This window comes from Rhamphochromis sp. 'chilingali' (genome assembly GCF_963969265.1).
Source record: "Rhamphochromis sp. 'chilingali' genome assembly, chromosome: 1".
NCBI lineage: Eukaryota > Metazoa > Chordata > Actinopteri > Cichliformes > Cichlidae > Rhamphochromis > Rhamphochromis sp. 'chilingali'.
Genome location: NC_137929.1, coordinates 35,712,717 through 35,732,921, shown reverse-complemented (window position 1 = coordinate 35,732,921; position 20,205 = coordinate 35,712,717). Strand labels below are relative to the sequence as shown.

At 37.8% G+C, this 20,205-nt stretch overlaps 3 protein-coding genes across 3 annotated transcripts in view; all 3 read left to right on the top strand.

Moving 5' to 3' along the window:
* The window catches only part of LOC308400088 (Fc receptor-like protein 5), a gene marked incomplete at its 3' end in the record, with an annotated part of 49,018 nt that extends 34,040 nt beyond the window's left edge, over positions 1–14,978 (top strand). Inside the window, exons 5-11 of the mRNA XM_080887588.1 lie at positions 4,347–4,610; positions 7,730–7,984; positions 12,092–12,211; positions 12,429–12,557; positions 13,306–13,365; positions 14,667–14,729; positions 14,971–14,978. Of these exons, the coding sequence (XP_080743714.1) occupies positions 4,347–4,610; positions 7,730–7,984; positions 12,092–12,211; positions 12,429–12,557; positions 13,306–13,365; positions 14,667–14,729; positions 14,971–14,978 (899 nt within the window). The remainder of the gene's footprint in view (positions 1–4,346; positions 4,611–7,729; positions 7,985–12,091; positions 12,212–12,428; positions 12,558–13,305; positions 13,366–14,666; positions 14,730–14,970) is intronic.
* Positions 1–20,205, top strand: part of LOC308407851 (basement membrane-specific heparan sulfate proteoglycan core protein-like) — a gene marked incomplete at both ends in the record, with an annotated part of 160,923 nt that overhangs the window by 39,387 nt on the left and 101,331 nt on the right. The window lies entirely within an intron of this gene.
* Positions 5,041–6,484, top strand: LOC308400096 (uncharacterized protein; the record flags this gene model as incomplete). Its single annotated transcript, XM_080887600.1, has 4 exons — positions 5,041–5,047; positions 5,243–5,542; positions 5,644–5,919; positions 6,441–6,484. The coding sequence occupies 4 exons, from the start codon at positions 5,041–5,043 to the stop codon at positions 6,482–6,484; spliced, it is 627 nt and encodes a 208-aa protein (XP_080743726.1).

The window sequence follows — 20,205 nt, the reverse complement described above, 5'->3', positions numbered from 1 at the left end:
TGATTATTTTAGTGCTCAGTACTGTCATCTGTGGAAATGCTGAAGGTAAGAAATGATTAGTTTCTTCCTGTTCATATATGTAGCTGTTATCTCCTATAATGTGCTCAATAATATCCTCCCTGTGTTTACATGTTATCTTCTGCACAGGCTCAATGCTTCTATTCAGCCTGTGCAGTTAAACATAAATGGCTTCAGTAAGCGCTCCATGTGGAGACTGTGGCGTTCTTCAGAGCTTTTACTGATGTACCATTTGTACCACTTTCAGTCTGTAAAACTGTAACAACAAAACAGAGCAGGTACATTTAATCTCAGTGTAGATGCACACATGTCACATGACCAATGCACGATCATAACATTAACAATAAATGGACAAAGCCTGTCAAGTGACGTAAATACAAATACCACATGCTGACATGTTTTATGCTAACAGGCAAAACAAAGCACTAACAGTTAGCTTACAGTAGTAATGTAACAAACTTCACAGACCCACAAGAAGGACAGAGCACTAATATGTAGAAACAATCCATCATCTGCCCAAACTTATACTTTATCCCATCTCAAGAGCAGCAGATGCAGAACTATCACAGACACGGAGCTCTGGCCATTATTACTCGGCACTTCCTCCATTTAACCACTAGATGGCGGACTTTGACATGAGCAGACCAGGAAGAAGCAGATGAATAAATGTGACCCGTCATATAACAAAGTTGAAACAAACTAAATTTCAGGAATAACCTGAGGGACAAAATATTTTATATGATACAGCTCACACTCCACTGCATTTATTGGTTAAAATATTAAAAGATCATATCAAGAGTGCAACCATGTGAGCAGATGTTTCACTCAGCCGATACACAAACTTTATATTTACTAGAGTTTGTTGCCGTGAAACTGACTGATTTCCTTTTCATGAGTATTTATCTGTCCATCCTCACACATCACAGTTTTGATTCACAAGATGCTGATGAACTGGAGGATCAATCTAATGTATTACAGCACAGCGTGATGAGTTTAGGGTAAATGCAGGTAACTCTAATCTGAAAACAGAGTCAACCACAGGTCAGCCAGTTAAAGTCCTGCCTGAAGACTTTAATCAGTCTTATTATGAATTTTTACTCTCAGTTATTTATAGTGTCATGGTGTGCTGTCTGCCTCAGTGTCCTCTTGAAAAAACCTCTGAAAGTTGTTCAAGTCATAAATGAATAAGACTTCACATACACAAGAGTAACAAGTAAAACAAACTGGACAAAGTGCCATTGATATAGATTTATTCATTTGTCACTGTCATGGTCTTTCATCATTTTAGTCTGAGTGCTTCTTCCTCATCTTTGTTTAGCCTTTTAAAAAAAACATTTCCTCTTTAATTTAAAGGTTTGTTTTCTTTCATCCTTTGTGTTATTTTTCTTCCTCTTTTATGATTTTCCTGTTTGTTTTTAACTGTTTCTCATTCCCAGTCATGTTTAAATAGTTCTGCTGTGTCTTGTCAGTCTTTGTCAGAGCATCTGTGAACACTCACGTGTGTTCATCTCTTAGTTGTTTCTATTGACAGTTTATTTATTTCTAGTTTTACAATTTGATTCTTTGTATGTTTCCATTTTTAGACTATTTAGATATTAAAGTTCAGTTTTATTAAGTGTGCCTATGCCAAAAGGCACACTTATTACTATTGCTCGGATTTATTATTATTATTATTATTATTATTATTATTATTATTATTATTATTATTATTATTATTATTATTATTATTATTATTATTATTATTATTTTCCTTCCTTCTTCCACTAAAAGGACCACAATAATAGCCTCATATTTGTCTAAGTTACAGAACTTAAAGTCAAGGCCATTCTGACAGCAGACAGCACAACCACACCAGCAGGGGGCAGTGTGACACTGACCTGTGAGGTGAATTACTCTGTTCAGAAAAACCTCATCTGAAAATGAGATCATCTCTTTTAGCTCTAAGAGTGCAATCTCTGTCTCTGATGGAGGCATCTACACCTGCAGAGGAAGGAGAAGAAACACGAATTTAGTCACAACTAAAAGCGATTCAGTCATTATTCAGGAAACTGATGAGTTTAAAAAAATGTTGAGAATTGAAAAAGGTCTTCTCCAAATTGTAATGGAACTCAATATTCACTAATCACCAGTACTTAAACCACTAAATCTGTCAAATTATGAATTATTAGGCTCAGTGCATCGTTTCACCTTTGTTCAGTCTTCAGATCACTTACATTTTTTAGAGTGATTTAAAAAACAGTTTGTGCTCCTTTCCTGGTTACTGAACCTTTACTCTTAGTTTTTCTTTGCCAGTTTTGACTTTGGTGCCACATAAAAACTTTGTATTTCACATTTTATGAACAGTTTATGAGAGCAGAGCAGCCTCCAGCTTTGACTCCATCACTGGAGGTTTAACAACATTGTTAGGAAACAACAGCTAACTGATGACTCATTGATTATATGTTCATAAATGTGTAATATGTAAATGTAAAGATTTAGAAAAAAAAGCAAATACTGGAATATAAAGATTATTGAATCACTTGGTTTAATTTATTTTTTAAAATGTATTGTTGATTTTCAAAGTCAAAATTATCAGTCTGCTTATGAAATATTTTTATTTGATCAGTTTTGATCAAAATAAGAATAAAAAAATAAAGTCTTTAAAGACAAAGACACTATTTTACATCTTATGTCCTCACACCTGGATTCATTGGTACCACAGAGACCACCTTAATATTGCAAACCATGCCAATCCTAAAAATAATAATGCTGTGCAGACATGGATAAATATTCTGCATAGATGTACTCTTTTTTAATTTTTTTAAATTTTGTACAAGACCCATGACATGTGTACAAACCATTCATTATTATTATTATTTTTTTTAATGATTGAAATTTAAATTCTTATCTATAAAATGGTGCAGAAGACATTTTTACTGCTTAAAGGTTTGTAATTATGCTATTAAATAGTGGCAAATATAACCTAAATAATTCTTTGGATATACATTTTTAAACAAAGTAAAACAAATTAAAATGTGTCTCTGTGCTGAGACCTGGTGGAACTCAAAAAGGTTTTAATTCTTTCAGCTGACTGAAAGCTCTCACCACCTGCAACAGTCACAGGCAGCTTCCTGCAGGAACCTGGTCACAGCAGAGGTCTTGCATCTATTTGAACCCTTTTATATGCCAACACCTCACTGCTGATATTTATGGCAGCTCTGAACTATAATTATTTATGGTGGATCTGTCTCCTCTTGTGCTTGTTTATCATCCCCTCAAGCTAAACAAGGATTTTATTTCCACCCTTTTCTTTGGAATCAGCACTCTAACTCTTTTTATGTTTGCTGCCCATCAAACTCCTATAAAACACCCTTCCAACAGATGGCATTAAAAAAAAGTTTTACAGTCCATTTAAAAGTTTTGCTAGACTGCTGTGATGACATAAAATCATGGTTGGCAATTCATTTCTGGAATGTAAACAATCAAAGAACAGATTGTATTTTCAAATCTCCTGACCCTCGTTTTGTTCTTAAGTGTAACCTTGTTCCTCTGAAAAAGTTCAGACCTCCCTTTGTAAAAACTCTGGGGGTGATCTTTGATGACAGTTCCTCATTTGAGAAATAAATAAATTCAGTTGTAGAAGCCAGACTCTGCCTCCTGAGGGCCTTTGCAAAAATGATAGACGTTTTGTCATCTGCTCAGTTTGAGAAAGTAACTCATGCATTTATTTCATCCAGGCTAGTGTAATATGCTTTATTTTGGTAGCAGTCAGGCTATAATGATTGTTTAGTCTCTGATCTTTTAACTAAACAAACTCCAAACAGAACTCTAAGGTCAGCTGATAAGTTGCTTCTGATCATGAAAATAAGAAGGGAGAGGCAGATTTTCTTCTTTGTTGAAAAAACAAAACAAAACTAACACTATGAAACATAATCATTTAAAAGTACCGTGTGAAGCAAACATTATTTTGTGGTGATAGGTTAATAATTTTCTGGCTCCCAGTATGTTTTAGAACTCACTTCAACATTTTATTGATTGCTTTGAAAGAGCGTCATCAGTGTTCTGGCTCTCCACGCTGATTTTAACCTCAAAGTAAAATTAAAGCAGAAAAATCTGTGAGTTTTAGAATATAAATAAAATATAACTTTACAAAGTAAATTCGAATACATTTAATATTAAAATGTTGTGTTAAAGTGTGAAAGCTATAAATTGTTTTATTGTGACTTTGTTTTGATGTTCAGTCTCCAAACTGTCTGTGAATCAGCTGTTTTGCAGTAACTCTCCTCTTATGTTATAAACAGCAGAGTTTTCATGTTTCTCTCCTAACTGGATCATTCTTATGTGAACAGTTCCCAGTAAGCCCACTGTGACCCTGCAGCCACCCTGGACTCAGATATACAGCGGTGAGACAGTCACTGTCAGATGTGAGATTCAGGAAGTTGAAGGAGCTCAGTGGACGTATGAATGGAGACCTAACAAGTTAAACACACCTCCAACATCCAATGAATACAGAATCACAGTTACTGAGTCTGACAGTGGATTGTACAGCTGCCGGGGCAGAAGGGGGTATTTGTTAACAGAGTGGAGTGAAACCATCACACTGACTGTATCATGTAAGTTGGAGATGTTTCATCCAGATTATCTGTTTTATTAAAATAAGTGAAAAATGGGTTTTTCTTACAGCTTTGTAGCTTTTTCATTCCTGCTTATGAATAAAAGACATCACTGTCAAAAGACTGGAAATAAAAATGCATCTGTTCACAACTTGCTCTGGTGTTGAATCTCTTCCCCTCACTCAGGTTTCTGTTGCTCGCTGTGGTTACACTGATTGGCTGTCACTGGTACATTTGACAAAGGAACAATACACCAAAAACAGAAGTACAAAATAACAAAAATGTATTTAATCCTGCTCAAACTCATTTAGGAAGAATTTTCAAATGTGCAAAATACAATCAGATCATATAAACCTGGGTTATTTTTGGATTACTGATCAATAAACTCAGTCATGTTTCAAATTAATTATTTGAACTGTCCATGTATGTAATGAATTGTAAAAACACAAAGGCAAATATAAAAAACTAACCCTGTGCTGATCAAAACAGAAATACAGAATATTATGTGTGACACAGTTTGTTTCATCTTAACTAGGGTTTCATGATATTTGATCATTTACATATTTCCATCTTTAAATTGTTCTGATTCAGTCATTTTTACTTTTATGTTCTTGTTCTAAACTGAACTGCAGTGAAACCAAAGGCTGAACTGAGAGCTGATAGGACAGCTGTTCCAGCAGGGGGCAGTGTGACCCTGACCTGCTCTGTGAGCCCATCATCATCATCATCACCATCATCATCATCATCATCATCATCATCATCATCATCATCTGGATGGAAATACTACTGGTACACAGATGGGAAATCTTATCAACCTGTGACAAATGGACAAATCAGTGTCTCAGAGGGAGGACGCTACAGCTGCATAGGAGGAAGAGGAGAACCAGTTTACTACACAGAGGACAGTGAGTCAGCCTGGATTGACAAAATTGGTGAGTTCAAACTTTAAATTTCCCACAAAGCACTACATCTGATGGTAACTGAACCTTTTGTCATTCATGTGTTTTTATTGTACTTTCTTGAACATGAACAGTCTCAAACAGGCCTGTTGTGACTCTGTATCCAAACTGGTCTGAGATATACGGAGGAGAGACGATCACTGTCAGATGTGAGATCCATGGAGGAGACACTGAGTGGAATTATGAGTGGGTAAAAAACAGCATCAGAAAACTTCCAAATCAAAATGAATACAGGATTATTTCTGCTTCATCATCCAACAGTGGAAACTATCGCTGTAAGGGCAGAGTGAAAAGTTCACAGCATGAAACAACAGAGTGGAGTGATTCAGTCACACTGACAGTTTTTCACAGTAAGTTGAAGATGTTTCATCCAGATTATCTGTTTTATTAAAATAAGTGAAAACACTTGTTTCTCTTAAAGCTTTGCAGCTGTTTCTTTCGTGCTTTTGAATGAAATGTTTGTTTTTATTCTCCGGTCATCTTCTTGTTGCACTGGAGACATTTACAGATAGCTAAAACTAGAATCTCAGTTCACACGAGCACTTTACAACTAGCAGCCCTAAAATAACAGACCAAAGAGCAGAACTTTGTTTATGGGGAACAGAAAACTGAAATATAGAAAAACCTTCCAGTGCACATTAATTTATAATCAATGTCATAGAATAATATAAATAAAAGTAAAAGTCACTCACTAGACCTGCAGAGTGGCTGGTTAGGAATAGTCAGTAACACAGTGCAACACCAACACAATGAATGGAATTACAACACTGAACGCACAAAATCAGCTGTTCACAGATTTACAGAGAGAACCTTCCACAGTCACAGTCTGGTGTGGAATCAGTTCTTGGATTAAATCCTCTGTGTGTTGCAGTAACAGAGATTATGGTGGAGTCGTATCACAGTTCAGAAGTGTGAGTCAGTTTCCTGATCTCTGGAATATGAGTTGATCCAGCAGGAACAGAAGACTTTAGTGGAAGTTCACATCTCCTAGGCGTGGATCACCATCGAGGTTCAACAGTCTCAGGTTTCAGCGCCAAGATCTGCACTCGGCTAATAAACCTGATCTGTTTTGCAACACAAACACTGGAGTCTTGTCCCAGCATTCCTAACAGCTCAGCTGGAAATCACATCCAAACTGCTCCCTCCCTGTAATGTCAGCGGTGATGTTCACTGTGATTATTATTGTGGCCTAAAGACATCTGTGCAACAGGAAATGTCAGCTTCCACAGCAAAGGAATATAAAACACACATACTAGGTCTCATCTTAGCTATCAGAGGCTTCAACATCAGATTTAGTAAAGAACAAGCACATAACGTGCTAACTGACACCAAAGCAAACCAACTGTGACTCACCAAATCCTCATTCAAACTGCATCAAACAGATTTTATCCACAAGGACTGAAGTTGGACACCATCACTGTGAAAGACTGGAAATAAAAATGCATCTGTTCACAACTTGCTTTGTTGTTGAATCTCTTCCCCTCACTCAGGTTTCTGTTGCTCGCTGTGGTTACACTGATTGGCTGTCACTGGTACATGTGATAAAGGAACAATACACCAAAAACAGAAGTACAAAATAACACCAATGAAATGATAACTGCTCACATTCATTTAGAAGCGATTCTCAGATGTTCAAAATACAATCAGATCCAGTCGCCGTTTTTTTTTTTGTTTGTTTGTTTTTTGTACTTATTTATTTTCTTTATTTATAGTTGATAGTACAGCTTAGATAGTGTTATACGCTCTATTGCCATTCTCCTGCCCCACTTTGCTCTATTGTCTCGCAGCAGTAACAGCAGTCGTATTTTGGCCCACTGTCATTTAAGTTTGTAGGGATGTGTTTATGTATCGCTCTCTAGGTTCTTCCACAGCATTTCAGTCAGTTTGAGCTCTGAACTTTGTTTCAACAATTGTGAAACCTTCACTCTTTTGTTTTTCAGCCTTTCTGTTGCTGCTGTACTTGTGTAATTTTAGCAAAGGCAAATATAAAAAACTAACACTGTGCTGATCAAAACAGAAATACAGAATATTATGTGTGACACAGTTTGTTTCATCTTAACTAGGGTTTCATGATATTTGATCATTTACTTATTTCCATCTTTAAATTGTTCTGATTCAGTCATTTTTACTTTTATGTTCTTGTTCTAAACTGAACTGCAGCGAAACCAAAGGCTGAACTGAGAGCTTATAGGACAGCTGTTCCAGTAGGGGGCAGTGTGACCCTGACCTGCTCTGTGAACCCATCATCATCATCTGGATGGAAATACTACTGGTACAGAGATGGGAAATCTTATCAACCTGTGACAAATGGACAAATCAGTGTCTCAGAGGGAGGACTCTACAGCTGCAGAGGAGGAAGAGGAGAACCAGTTTACTACACAGAGGACAGTGAGTCAGCCTGGATTGACAAAATTGGTGAGTTCAAACTTTAAATTTCCCACAAAGCACTACATCTGATGGTAACTGAACCTTTTGTCATTCATGTGTTTTTATTGTACTTTCCTGAACATTAACAGTCTCAATCAGACCTGTTGTGACTCTGTATCCAAACTGGTCTGAGATATACAGAGGAGAGACGATCACTGTCAGATGTGAGATCCATGGAGGAGACACTGAGTGGAATTATGAGTGGGTAAAAAACAGCATCAGAAAACTTCCAAATCAAAATGAATACAGGATTATTTCTGCTTCATCATCCAACAGTGGAAACTATCGCTGTAAGGGCAGAGTGAAAAGTTCACAGCATGAAACAACAGAGTGGAGTGATTCAGTCACACTGACAGTTTCTGACAGTAAGTCATGTTTGCTTTAAGCTGTTTGAACACTTTGTAAAATGTGTTTCTGTTCATATAGACTGAGATTATTATTCTTTGTATAAACTGAGCTCACTGTTCAGAGACTGTACTACATGTTCACTGAGAGAAAATCTTTGTTGAACAGATGAACCCCGTCCTGTCCTCACTGTGTCTCCATCATGGCTGAGTCCTGGAGCCTCAGTAACTCTGAACTGTGAGGTTGAACATCGGTCTGCAGGATGGAGCTTCTACTGGTATAAAGCTGTTCCTGATCTGAAAACATTCAACTATAAATCCTCCAGTTATGAGCTGCTACCTGATGGCAGTGGGACTGCACAGGACTCCTACATCATTCATGGACAGACACACACAGCAGGATATGTGTGCAGAGCTGGAAGAGGAGACCCAGAGTATCACACTGATCACAGTCAACCAAAGTTTGTCTGGTCTGCAGGTCAGTTTGTTTCTCTGTCCTTTCAATGACCTCATGTTAGCTCATCATTTTTATTCACCAGGATTTAGACCATTAAAATCTCATCTCCATGACAACCATTTATCTCCGTTTATATTAAAACTTCCCAAAAGAAGAACTGAACTGAATGTTTTCCGTTCTCTCTGTGATCAAACCAAACTGAATTTCTTCGTTTCCTTTTCTTATTTTTCAGTTTTTATTTAATGTGATAACATGAAAAACAAAAGACATCTATGAGATTTTAAATGTTTTGATATTTAAACTCATGTTTCTGTTTGTACTGATTATTTTTACTTAGTGCACAGACAGGATTTACACAGTTAAGACTCTTTGTTTAGTGCTCAGGTAGGTGTTCAGATAAAAAAGTCAAATATAGTTAATAAAGAAACAAAGATGTCAGCAGGCAGGTTAACAGCTCTGACAAATACAAGACAAACACTGACTACAGATGGACGCTAGAAGAAGACGTCACAAATAACAGCTGCTGTTATTGTTCATTTAAAATATACTTCAAAGGTTTTTAGTTTTGGTCCTGCTGCTGCAAAATATCTCACTGTAGAAGGAATCTGTGAAACAGACAATATCACAGAATTATGGCAGAAGCATTACAGCAAATGACTGAAGTGTGTTCAGAGTGATCTGTATCAGGTGGATGATGCTGAGAGTGATGACTCAAAGCTCATGATGTCACATGACGTGTACCAAGCTCTACATGAGCTGCCAGCAGATAAAGCATGTGGGTTAGATCATCTTAAACATGTCAGTATTCGGCTCCTTTGTTTTCCATTGATTTGACTGTCTGTGTGATTCAGGGCTTGTTGTCAGACTCAGTGTTGTCTCACCAAACAAACACTTTATCATTTTGAACTATTAAATTTGATCTTCAAAACAAAAGCTTCAAACAAACAAATATTCTCACTGTGATATTTTGAATCCTAACATCTGTGAGCTTTGTGTCTTCACTGAATGTTGTTTCCAGATGTTCATTCAGCAGCGTCTCTCACAGTGAGTCCTGACAGAGTGCAACACTTCACCTCTGACTCTGTCTCACTGACCTGTGAGGGAAACTTCACTGAGTGGAGAGTGAGGAAGTTCTCTGAGGACGGCCGACTCTCTGACTGTAGGAGAATGACTGGATCCACATGTAACATCCACACATCAAAGTCAGATACTGCAGTGTACTGGTGTGAGTCTGGATCAGGAGAGTTCAGCAGTGCAGTCAACATCACTGTACAGAGTATGTTATTATACATTTACTACTTGGATCTGAATGATTTAGACGTCACATGAACATTTGTCTCAGCTTTGCTCTATGTGAAGTAATTCTATGTGGCAACACAAACAAAAATGAGAATTTCAGACAATTTCAGGCAACGAAGCATCAAAATATTCTTGGATGTTGGTCTAATTTCTCTTCATCCGTTCATAATCCAGTTTGTCATAATTTGCCAACAGTATTTTTTTTTCTCTGTCAGAATAAAACTCAACAAAGCTCAACATCTCTGTCGTCACATTAGATGAACCTTTAATATCTCAATAGGGAGAAATTTGGGAAACACGTCATGCAAAATAACACAAACATACAAACATTTACAATTTCACCTTCAACCATTCAATAATGTTACTGTCAGTAATTTGACTCCTGCAGGGAACATCCCAACTATATTTCCAGTCCTCATAATCACTCAGAAAACCAGGTCTGCATGTAGATCATGAGACACGACTCACAGCTTTTTCTAAAAGTGTGCACCAGCTGGTCTGACTGAAACAATATGTTTGTTTTTTTGTTTTCACAGATTATTATTATTATTATGATGATGTTCCTATCCTGGTGAGTCCTGTTCATCCTGTGACTGAGGGAGCTTCTGTTAGTCTGAGCTGCAGTTTGAGAACACAAAAAATACTTTCCAATGTGTTTTTCTATCACAATGACAAACTTATTCAAAATGATCCCCGAGGGGAGCTGAAGATCTCTGCAGTGTCAAAGTCTGATGAAGGTTTCTACAAGTGTCAGTACTCAGGAAGAGAGTCAGCACAGAGCTGGATGTCAGTTAAAGGTGAGCAGGATCAAAACGTGATGGATTTCAATGGATTTCATGCTTGAGAAATAACATGATATTATCTCTTTTAATGACCCATCTGGGTCTATTTAGTCAGAACTTTATAAAACTATTATGTAATATCTCTATATTGTCAGGTTTAATATTGTTGTGATTCAGGACTCAAGTGTGAGACTCAGGTGAAAACAGCAGAGGAAGTAATGAGTGAAAGTTTCTTTATCAAACAGGATAATTTATTTAACACAACAGATTGTGAGCTTTGACTCAGTCAACAAGAACAAAACATAAATGAACCTAAACTTAATGAGTGAGTCCTACAAAAACATCTTAACTGAGGTGAGAGAGACAGGCCAGAGGAGCGGACATAACAGTGTGAGGGCGGCAGATCTGTGGGAGAGGAGAGAGCAGTTAGGGCAGGAAATCTGAGGGAATGTGACAAGACAGAGAGTGTTCATAAAGTGGCTGCAACAATGCCTTACTTGGAGTCCAGACTAGCTGGGGGTAAAGGATAAAGCAGAGGTCTGTGGAAACTGTTGAACGATGGGCAGGCAGGCAAGTGAGGAAGAGGCTCCGAGGGGGCAGCGGTGGTGGTGAATAGGGGGGCAATGATCCAAGGTGGCAGGCGTCTGACTGGAGGTGAATGATGGCATGAAAAGAATCTTGAAGCAGGAAGAAACTGAAACAAGGGGAAAATCTGTTAGCATACAAACCTTATTTTCCTAGAAAGGATCCCAGCAGACCTGCCTGGTTACCTCACTGACGAGCTGCAGTCATGTTAACTATCCATTAACATTTGGCTACAGCCACCGAGGTCTTCAAGGTCAACTTAATGACTAAAAAGAAATCCTTATAACACAGAAACTATGATTCTTACAAAGGTGTTGTGTCTTGTCAACATATAGAAAATACTGTATAAAGATTTAAAATATCATGTTACGTTTGACCTCTGACCTCACTTTTACATTTCACATCTGCCCTTGTTGTCATGTTGAAACAAATCTGCCTTTGGACTTATTTTCACTGAACTACAAACTTCTCACAGTACAAATAAAACAAAATAAATACTCTGAAAATACAATATTGTTTCCTTAAAAGCAAATACTGTCAACAGAGTGAGCTGCCTTAGCAGAGATTTGTGCTCTCAGAGTGTTTGTTTTATACTTTATTAATAATTAATTATTGTTTGTTGTCACAGTAACTGTGTCTGGAGCTGACAGCTCTTCATCTCCTGTGTGGTTGATGGTTGGACTGGTTTGTGGAGTCTCTCTCATTATTATTCTCCTGCTCTTGTTGTATCGCTGCAGACAGTTCAAGTGTAAGAGCCTCTTCTTTTCATGCTGTGTTAGAGAGTTTATTTACTACATACACTTTAATTATTCACACATATACATGTATTCTGATCTCATGACACAAAATATCAGTGGAACAATTTATACATGACAAACATGTGTAATAACATTTGTCTCTTTCACAGATTCCTGCTTCACCAGGTTGGTAAAATACTTTTAATTATTATTTTAAACAAACATCAGTTACTTTTGAGTTTATTGTGTTTATTTCCTGTTTTAGGTCGATCCAGTCTGAGAGTCACAGTCTGGGCTCCTCCACAAATCATGGAGTCAACCAGAATGAAACTCATGAGTACAACTCTCTTCAACATGGTCAGTATTTAAACCATTTAAATAATATTATCATTATTAATATTGACTTTTATATCAGTCTTCATTAACAGGAACAGTTTTTAGATTAAGTTTGTGTTCAGCAGCTTTTAAGAGAATATTTTTCAAAATCCAGTTGGACAAACATCCAAACAGTAAACTGACACATTAAATGAGAAAGAAAAATAATTTTACAAACCTGATTGTGTCTTTAACTCGACTGAAAAAATCCATAATGTTATTGTTTCATATCAGAACAGCACAAACAGTAACAACATTATGGGTTCATGGTACGAAAATATCTCATGGTCTTGGTTTTGACATAAACAGAATTATTTAAACTCTCCTTTAGGTTTTTATTAAAATGATTAATGTGACCCTGGTTCATCATTTTTTAGGTACTAATAACCTCTATGAATCTGTTAGCCAAGTGGAAGACAACAGAAATGGTGCAGTATATGTGCTGAAAAGCACAGAGCAGTTACAGATGAAACTTGTTTTTGATTTAATAAAATTAATTCCATGTGAAATGTTTACAATCCTGTAACTAAAATATGAACATTTCAGGATCAGATGAACATGAAGATGTCACATACGCTCTTATTGAACTTAAAAACTTTGAAAAGAAGCGTAAGTATATAAAACATGTGCAATTAAATGTAAATGTAATGCAAAATAAAATAAATAAATATTTTAAAAAATCTAACAGTTAATTATTTTCTCATGATAAATATTCTGATCATCTTCACAGGGAAGCATCATGAACCAGAGCAGAGTGCTGTTTACTCTGAGGTGAAGACGGGAGCTGCAGGTACAGACACAACAGTCTCATTCAGTGTTTGTACTGAAATGTGTCATTTCATTTTGTTGCAGCTAATTATAGGTCAACATGGAGTTTAGTTATTCCCATACCAAGCTTAGCTACTACACACTACCACTATACATCAGCAGAGTTAATCTGCAGTCATTTAGGGTTTTGGTGGGTTAGTCATTAAGTCAGGTGTATTTGTTTAACATGATATTGTGTTGTTGTGTTGTTGTCGTTGTTTAAAGCACTCAAACACAGACACGCTGTAGAAGTCGAACAGATTTATTGAGTGATTCAGAAACACAGCAGGTCAGAATGTTTGCAAAGAACGAAGAAAACTCAAAACAAACTTCTTCCACAGTTTGAGTTCAGTCTCTTCCTCAGATCACAGGTTAATCTCTAATCTAAGGCCTTTGATCAAAGTCTTTAATCTGGGAGGCAAAAAAACTCCCCTTTCAGCTGGATTTACTGAATCACAGCATCCAGAGCTTCTGAACTAGACCAACGATCACAAAACCAAACACCATCAAATAAAACACATAATCTGAGTGTGCTCGATCACTGGAGGCCCAGCAGAGCACTGTTTAAGATGGTTGTTTGATACAGGAAAGTATTGGATGTGCCAATAGTATGGAAACTTGTGTGTATGTGGAATAGATGTAGGGCATATAAAATATGAGTAAGGGATGAAAGAAGGGAGTGATGCAGACGGGCACATGAGTATAAATGATGCTGTTTGGGAAGGTTCGAGGTTCTTTTTGTAGTTTGCTAAAGATGAGTAACATCAGCAACATCTGAAGAAAGCACTGTGGAGTCACGGTCAAAAGTTTCAGTTGTCCAATCACTGTGGACTTATGAAGTGAAATTATCATTTTTTTTGTCTCACAAAAGAGTTGGAAGACTTTGTACTTGTGATTAGTTATATTTGGATAAAATTCAGGTGACTGAATCAAGTGATTATTACTAGTTGATTAAGGTTTTTGCCCCTGCTAATTTGCTTAAATAAAATATCCTGTGTTCAAAATTCTAAATTGTTAACTTTTTTGTAACAGTAAAAGAAACCTGTGACGTATTACATCTCGTCAATGGTTCTTGTTACTCTTAGCACTTAAAGTAGTCTGTTCTTTTCTAAAGTAATAATCTAGTGAAACTACAAAGAGCGAGAATCATTAAGGGGAGCGTAGCATTAATGCTGTTAATGGCTGTGGCTGACAAATCTGCAGTTTAAATCACCTCTACGTCCAACAGCTCTGTGTCATATATCTGCTGATCAAATGTATCCTGAGCTCTGACTTCTCTCCTAGAGGACAGTCTCATGTATGCTGAGGTCAAACGCCCCAAAAAAGACAAAGCCAAGAAGAAAGCAGGTAAACAAAGTCTGCCATCACCTCCAGTGAATGTTGTTCAACATGTTTATCTGGTCTTAAAATCTTCTTTCCACTCACAGGAAAATCAAGTCCTGCAGCTGATGCAGCAGTTTATTCTGAAGTCACATTAGGAAGCTTTCCTGGTAATTATGCTGCCATGCAGGATGAGTTATTCTTCAAGTTATTAAATGGCGAACATCCTGAAACTTGGACATTTCTGTTCTTTGTGTTTGTCTTACAGGTCAGTGAGGAGAGCTGCAGCAGCAAAGCCAAAAAGAAGCATTTTATGAATCCACTGTTGCTCCTCTGCTGCCCAAATATCAGACACGCTCACTTTTTAGTGTTTATGAAGATGATATTGAATAATAATATGATATAGATTCTTTTAGCATAAAGCACACAGAGGTGTGTCCTGTTTCAGATTCATGCTCTTTATATGCAGCTGATATTTTTTATTCATTTTTAAGCTTTAATATAAAATTTTGAATGTATCCTGTTCCAATAGCAAGTGAGAAAAAAGTTTTGAAGTCTGTGATTTTTAATACCTGAAAGCAACAACTTAAAGTCAGCAGAGTCACATTAGTGCTGGTATGAACACCAACAAATACGTTTACTGTCTGAGTTTAAAGATCTGCATCATGTAAAAATGAATTATTTGTTATAAAAACATGAAAAAGCTGAGCTTGATTCATTTGATGTCAGATACTGTCAGATGCTGTGAATTTTATTTTTTATTTAATTTTATTTTAATGTTGTTTGCTGTTCTCACTTTTTCTGGATTTAACATTTTACTTTTTTTAAGGTTATATATTTTAAATGTAGAGCACTGCGATCAGCTCTGTTGTTTTAAACATATATAAATAAACTTAACCTTGACTTCACTTTCTCTTATATTTTCATCAGAGTAAAGATTTAAGATTGTTTGTGCTTGATTAGATTTTCTGGTTTGGAAGTGGACCACAGAACTCTTCATGATTGGCTGCTTTAAAGTTTTTATTGAAGCCATATTGTGATGTTACGTTTTATTTTTTCAATAAGACGCGGTGCTCTCCATTTAGAAGTACTCATGTAGGTACACATTATTACTATTTCTTATTATTGAAGAAAGAATAAAGGCCTGGTCATCAAAACAAGTTGGTTGGGTCCCAGTAGACATTTGTGCCCAGAGCTCTGTGAGTTGATGATGCAGGCTTGAGGTTTAAAGATGTGTAGGCATCACTGGCTGCCTTTACATTTGTGCTCGTCCCACATGTGGCTTTCTAGAAGAACAAAACACAGCTGGGTCCAAAAATATCATCAATACAAAGAGTGAGGTGCAGCTCTGCTTTCTTTGTCTGTTTGCTTTTAAAATATTATTACTCCTCAATCCAGAAGCAGTGTACACCTGGACAAGTCACAGTTGTGCCATATGACTATCAGACAGAGACACACAAGCATTCAGGCTCACATTCACACCTTTAAAATTACCAGTTAATCTAACATGCAGGTCCTTGGGCTGTGGGAGGCAGCTGGAGTTCCCAGAGAGGGGCCACGCAGACCTGGGGAAAACCCAGTCAGGACCTTCTTGCTGTGAGGAGACAGTGCCAACCAGCACACTGCTGCCACCTGCTGGTTTCTTATTGCATTACTCTGGAACAGTAATCCCAGGAATGCATGTGTGCAGTTTATCCACACACCTTTTTTGTCCACTAAATGTTACCTGTAAATAATCCCTCACCACTTGAGAGTAACGTCCTCTTTTCAGGTTAAATTGCTGTATAAGTAACATCCATTTCAACATCTTGTTATAATGTAATTATCAAGTCTAGTTGGCTGATTTATTATTTTAGCAGATCTGTAGTTTGCAGTCAAAGTTTCATAATTGCTTCTTTTATGTGACCTCATTGTTATGTTGCTCTTTAGGCTGATGTCTTAATTTAATCTGTGATCTTTATTGTTTACAGCCATTGTGCTTTTTCACTGCTATACTGGCCCTTTGTTAACTGAGTCCATTTAAAATAATGAGAATAAAACACAGATCAAAATGATCATTGTGGGCTAAAAAGAAAGGAGCCAATTAAAGTGGTTCATCTGACCAGGACCAGGTGTCTCCTACTATAACCTTCATTCACTGCACATTTCCACAGCCTATTTCATTCTAAACACTTGCATGTTTTCCAGACATGTTTCTCCTGGTTATCAGGAAATCACAATATTCAAAGAGTCAGCAGCACATTCAGATCAGATGTCTTTTCTAATCACCTGCATGTCTGGACTTTGGGATGAGCTTGGATGGAGAAAACACTGAAAACATGAACATAACTTTTATGAGCTGATCATTCAACAGCTTAATTATAATGAATCTGCTGATCTGCTTTGACAGGACTGTGATCAATAAGTCGATGTTATAAGTCGAGACGAGTCAAAATGTTTCCAAATGAAAGAAGATTTATAAAAAAGACTTTCGGAGCAGTTTAGCATGTGAGCAGTGTTACAACCCAGAAGACTTTACACTTATGTTTGTGGACGGAGATGATGAGTCCTCAGTTTACTGGCATCACTGAACCATCTGGGGTGTAGTGGGCTACAGATGCTGAGGACACTGTCAGAGTAACACTTGATATCCCTTTATTTAAAGTAGCCAATGAAGCACCACAGTACAGGAGTTTTACTTTGTTGTTGTTTTGTAGTACTTCATAATACACTATATAGTTGTTGGTGTTATTTCCCACCATTTACTGTGTAGCTTTGTGAATTTATGGAGATACTGTATTTAACTGTAGTGAAACCCTAAACTCAGAGATCCTGGTCTAACTCCAAAGATCTCCTCTGGAACCACAGCTGCTGACCAAACTTACAGATTTATACTTTGATTTTTTTACTTGTTTAAGGAAATACTGCACACTGCTGCTACAGGACCAAAACGCTGCATCACAATGGAGGCTGCTGGTATTTGCCTAACATGATAGCTCATGTACCCCAAGCTCACTGTAACTGCATCATGTCTGAATGTTAACAATACAGCAGTGCCCGACTCTTTAAACCTACAATCTCGACCTCAGCTGCTTCTACAGCTTTAAACACAGCACTTTCAGACTCTCAGGGCTCATATCAGTCAGTTTTTACCCTCAATGGGAACAAATCACTGTCAGTGCCTTTACTCTCTGCACCTCAGACTTACAGAAATCAAGAATACTCCCATTCAGTAGCATTTTCATATTCAGCACATTTCTCATCTCATCTTTATGCTGTTTGTGCATCTTTAAATGCAACAAGAAATTTAAATCCACTGACTCTTTCAAATTTAGACACTATTTCATGAACACCAACACTCCCACTCCCGCTCTCAGACCCATCCCTCTCTGTGGTTTGGCTCTTTTGACCCTACTTTTCTTCTTCAGTTTGATTCCCCGCTGTGCCATAATTAGCCTGTAAGGTGGTCCAAAGGAACATAATCCAAGATCATAAAACATAAAATGCTTAGTTTGTTCTTATATCCATGTAATCAATCATTTTGTATAAAAGTAATTAAAAGTCAGTCATCTCTCCTTCCTCCAACTTCCTCATCTGCCATTCCCATTAAGTCAGGGCAGGTGGAGCTTATTGACTTGGTAGCTGTCTTGATGGGGCATTCCAGCTGAAACTTCCGACTTCAACATGAACACATCATTGTTCTATAAGCCGAGTTTCCAGTACAACAAACAGAAAGGCGCAGTTTTACTCCTTCGGGAACCTGACAATTGTCCGGAGCTCATCAAGTTTGTTGTGGAGTGATAACACAGGCGAAGATAAATGTGGAAAGAGGTATCTGTTTGTGGTCCTGTCTCATGACGACCGATAGTTTAGAGGTCTGATTCCCTAAAAGGATCTGATTGGATGATCTCTGCTGGAAGATTTGGAGACGAGTCCAAGGTTTCACCAAAAAAAGAGAAATTAGTGGCTATGAGTTTCAACATGTGGCCTAAAAGTATAAAAAGGGAAAGAAAGCCGACACGCTGAGGTGAGTGACTATTACTTCTGTCTCTAAAAAATAAACCACACTCACTGACTTTTACTGCAGCACAAACAAACATGTCTCTTAAAGAAACAGCAACAGTGCACAGAGATGCTCAACCTATCACAGCAAAATAATCTTTAACATTCGTTACACTATTATATACTGTAGAATTCAGACAGCCTAAATATTTCCGGTCTTTCTGATTCGCATTAATTGTAGCAGTTTGACAGATGCTTAAATGTTGTCCGTCGCAGATGTGACAGTGATCTGTGGTGTTTCAGAGCTGGATGAGTGTACTCTCATGTCCTGGACCCTGATATTGTGGTGGCTTATCAGTGACTTTTACTTTCAAAACACACAATAAGAGGGAGAAATCACGGGTGGATGACTCAGAGATATGGGTGCAGTGCTAGTCCATTCCAATAATGATATTGATATTGTAATAATGGATTTTGTTGAAATTGAACAGAATTAAAGCTGGTTTAAGGTTTTTAGTTACATTTCTGCACAGAGGAAGAAGCAACTCTCATCTCTTCACAGTGTCGTCACTTGACTGTTTTAGTCTGTCAGACTTTCGTAAATACCTGCAGCCTCACAAAGCCCACAGGAAAAACACAAAAACAAGATTGATGTGTATTTATGCACATGGCACAGGAACATGTTCTTCATTAACACACGGACTTGAGGCTAAATAAAATTTGATGTTCTTCTACACATCACCCAGGTCAGCTGTCACAGGTAGTTTTCAGGTTTATGTGGTGGAACAGTTTATAATAATGCAGCTCCTCTCCTGTGGAAACATCATCGTGCTAATTTGGCCGACAGCTTTCAGTCACAAAACTGACTTTGGTGAACCTGGACACGAGCTGCTCATTTTACATTTACGTTACAGTTTAGGTTTCTTGCATGACATATGAAATGTTACTTTTTAACTATAAAGACACATCTCCTGGATGCACTGGTACGCATCTTCAGTGATGTATCCTAGGGTCATCAGGTGTTTCGGGTCTCACAACATCATACACCCTCGCCCAGGCGACCCAGCCGGGGGTGATCAGGCCCCGACTTGCGTACCAGTAGCTACCCACGGATCAGCCCTCTTGATCCACAGCCACCTTGTGGCTTTCTCTGCCGCTTCACTCACAGCCTGGATGGCCCTCTTCTTGGCTGCCCCAGCCACGCCCAGCCGGCCTAGGACTTTGCAGAGTGATCGTCCTGCAAAGCCCCTACAACCCACTTCTATGAGTTCATAGAAAGTCTTCCAGCCCCTTCCCCTGCACTCCTGCACTAGTTCCTGGTACTTTCCTCGTTTCCTTTCATTAGCCTCCTCAATCCGCTCTTCCCAGGGCACTGTGAGTTCCAGCATGATCAGCTGTTTTGAGGCCTCAGAAATAATTATCATGTCTGGCCGGAGTGATGTTTTTGCAATGTTCTGAGGGAACTTTAGTTGTTTACCCAGGTCAGCCTGTAGCTGCCAATCAGAGGCTGTGTTGAGGAGGC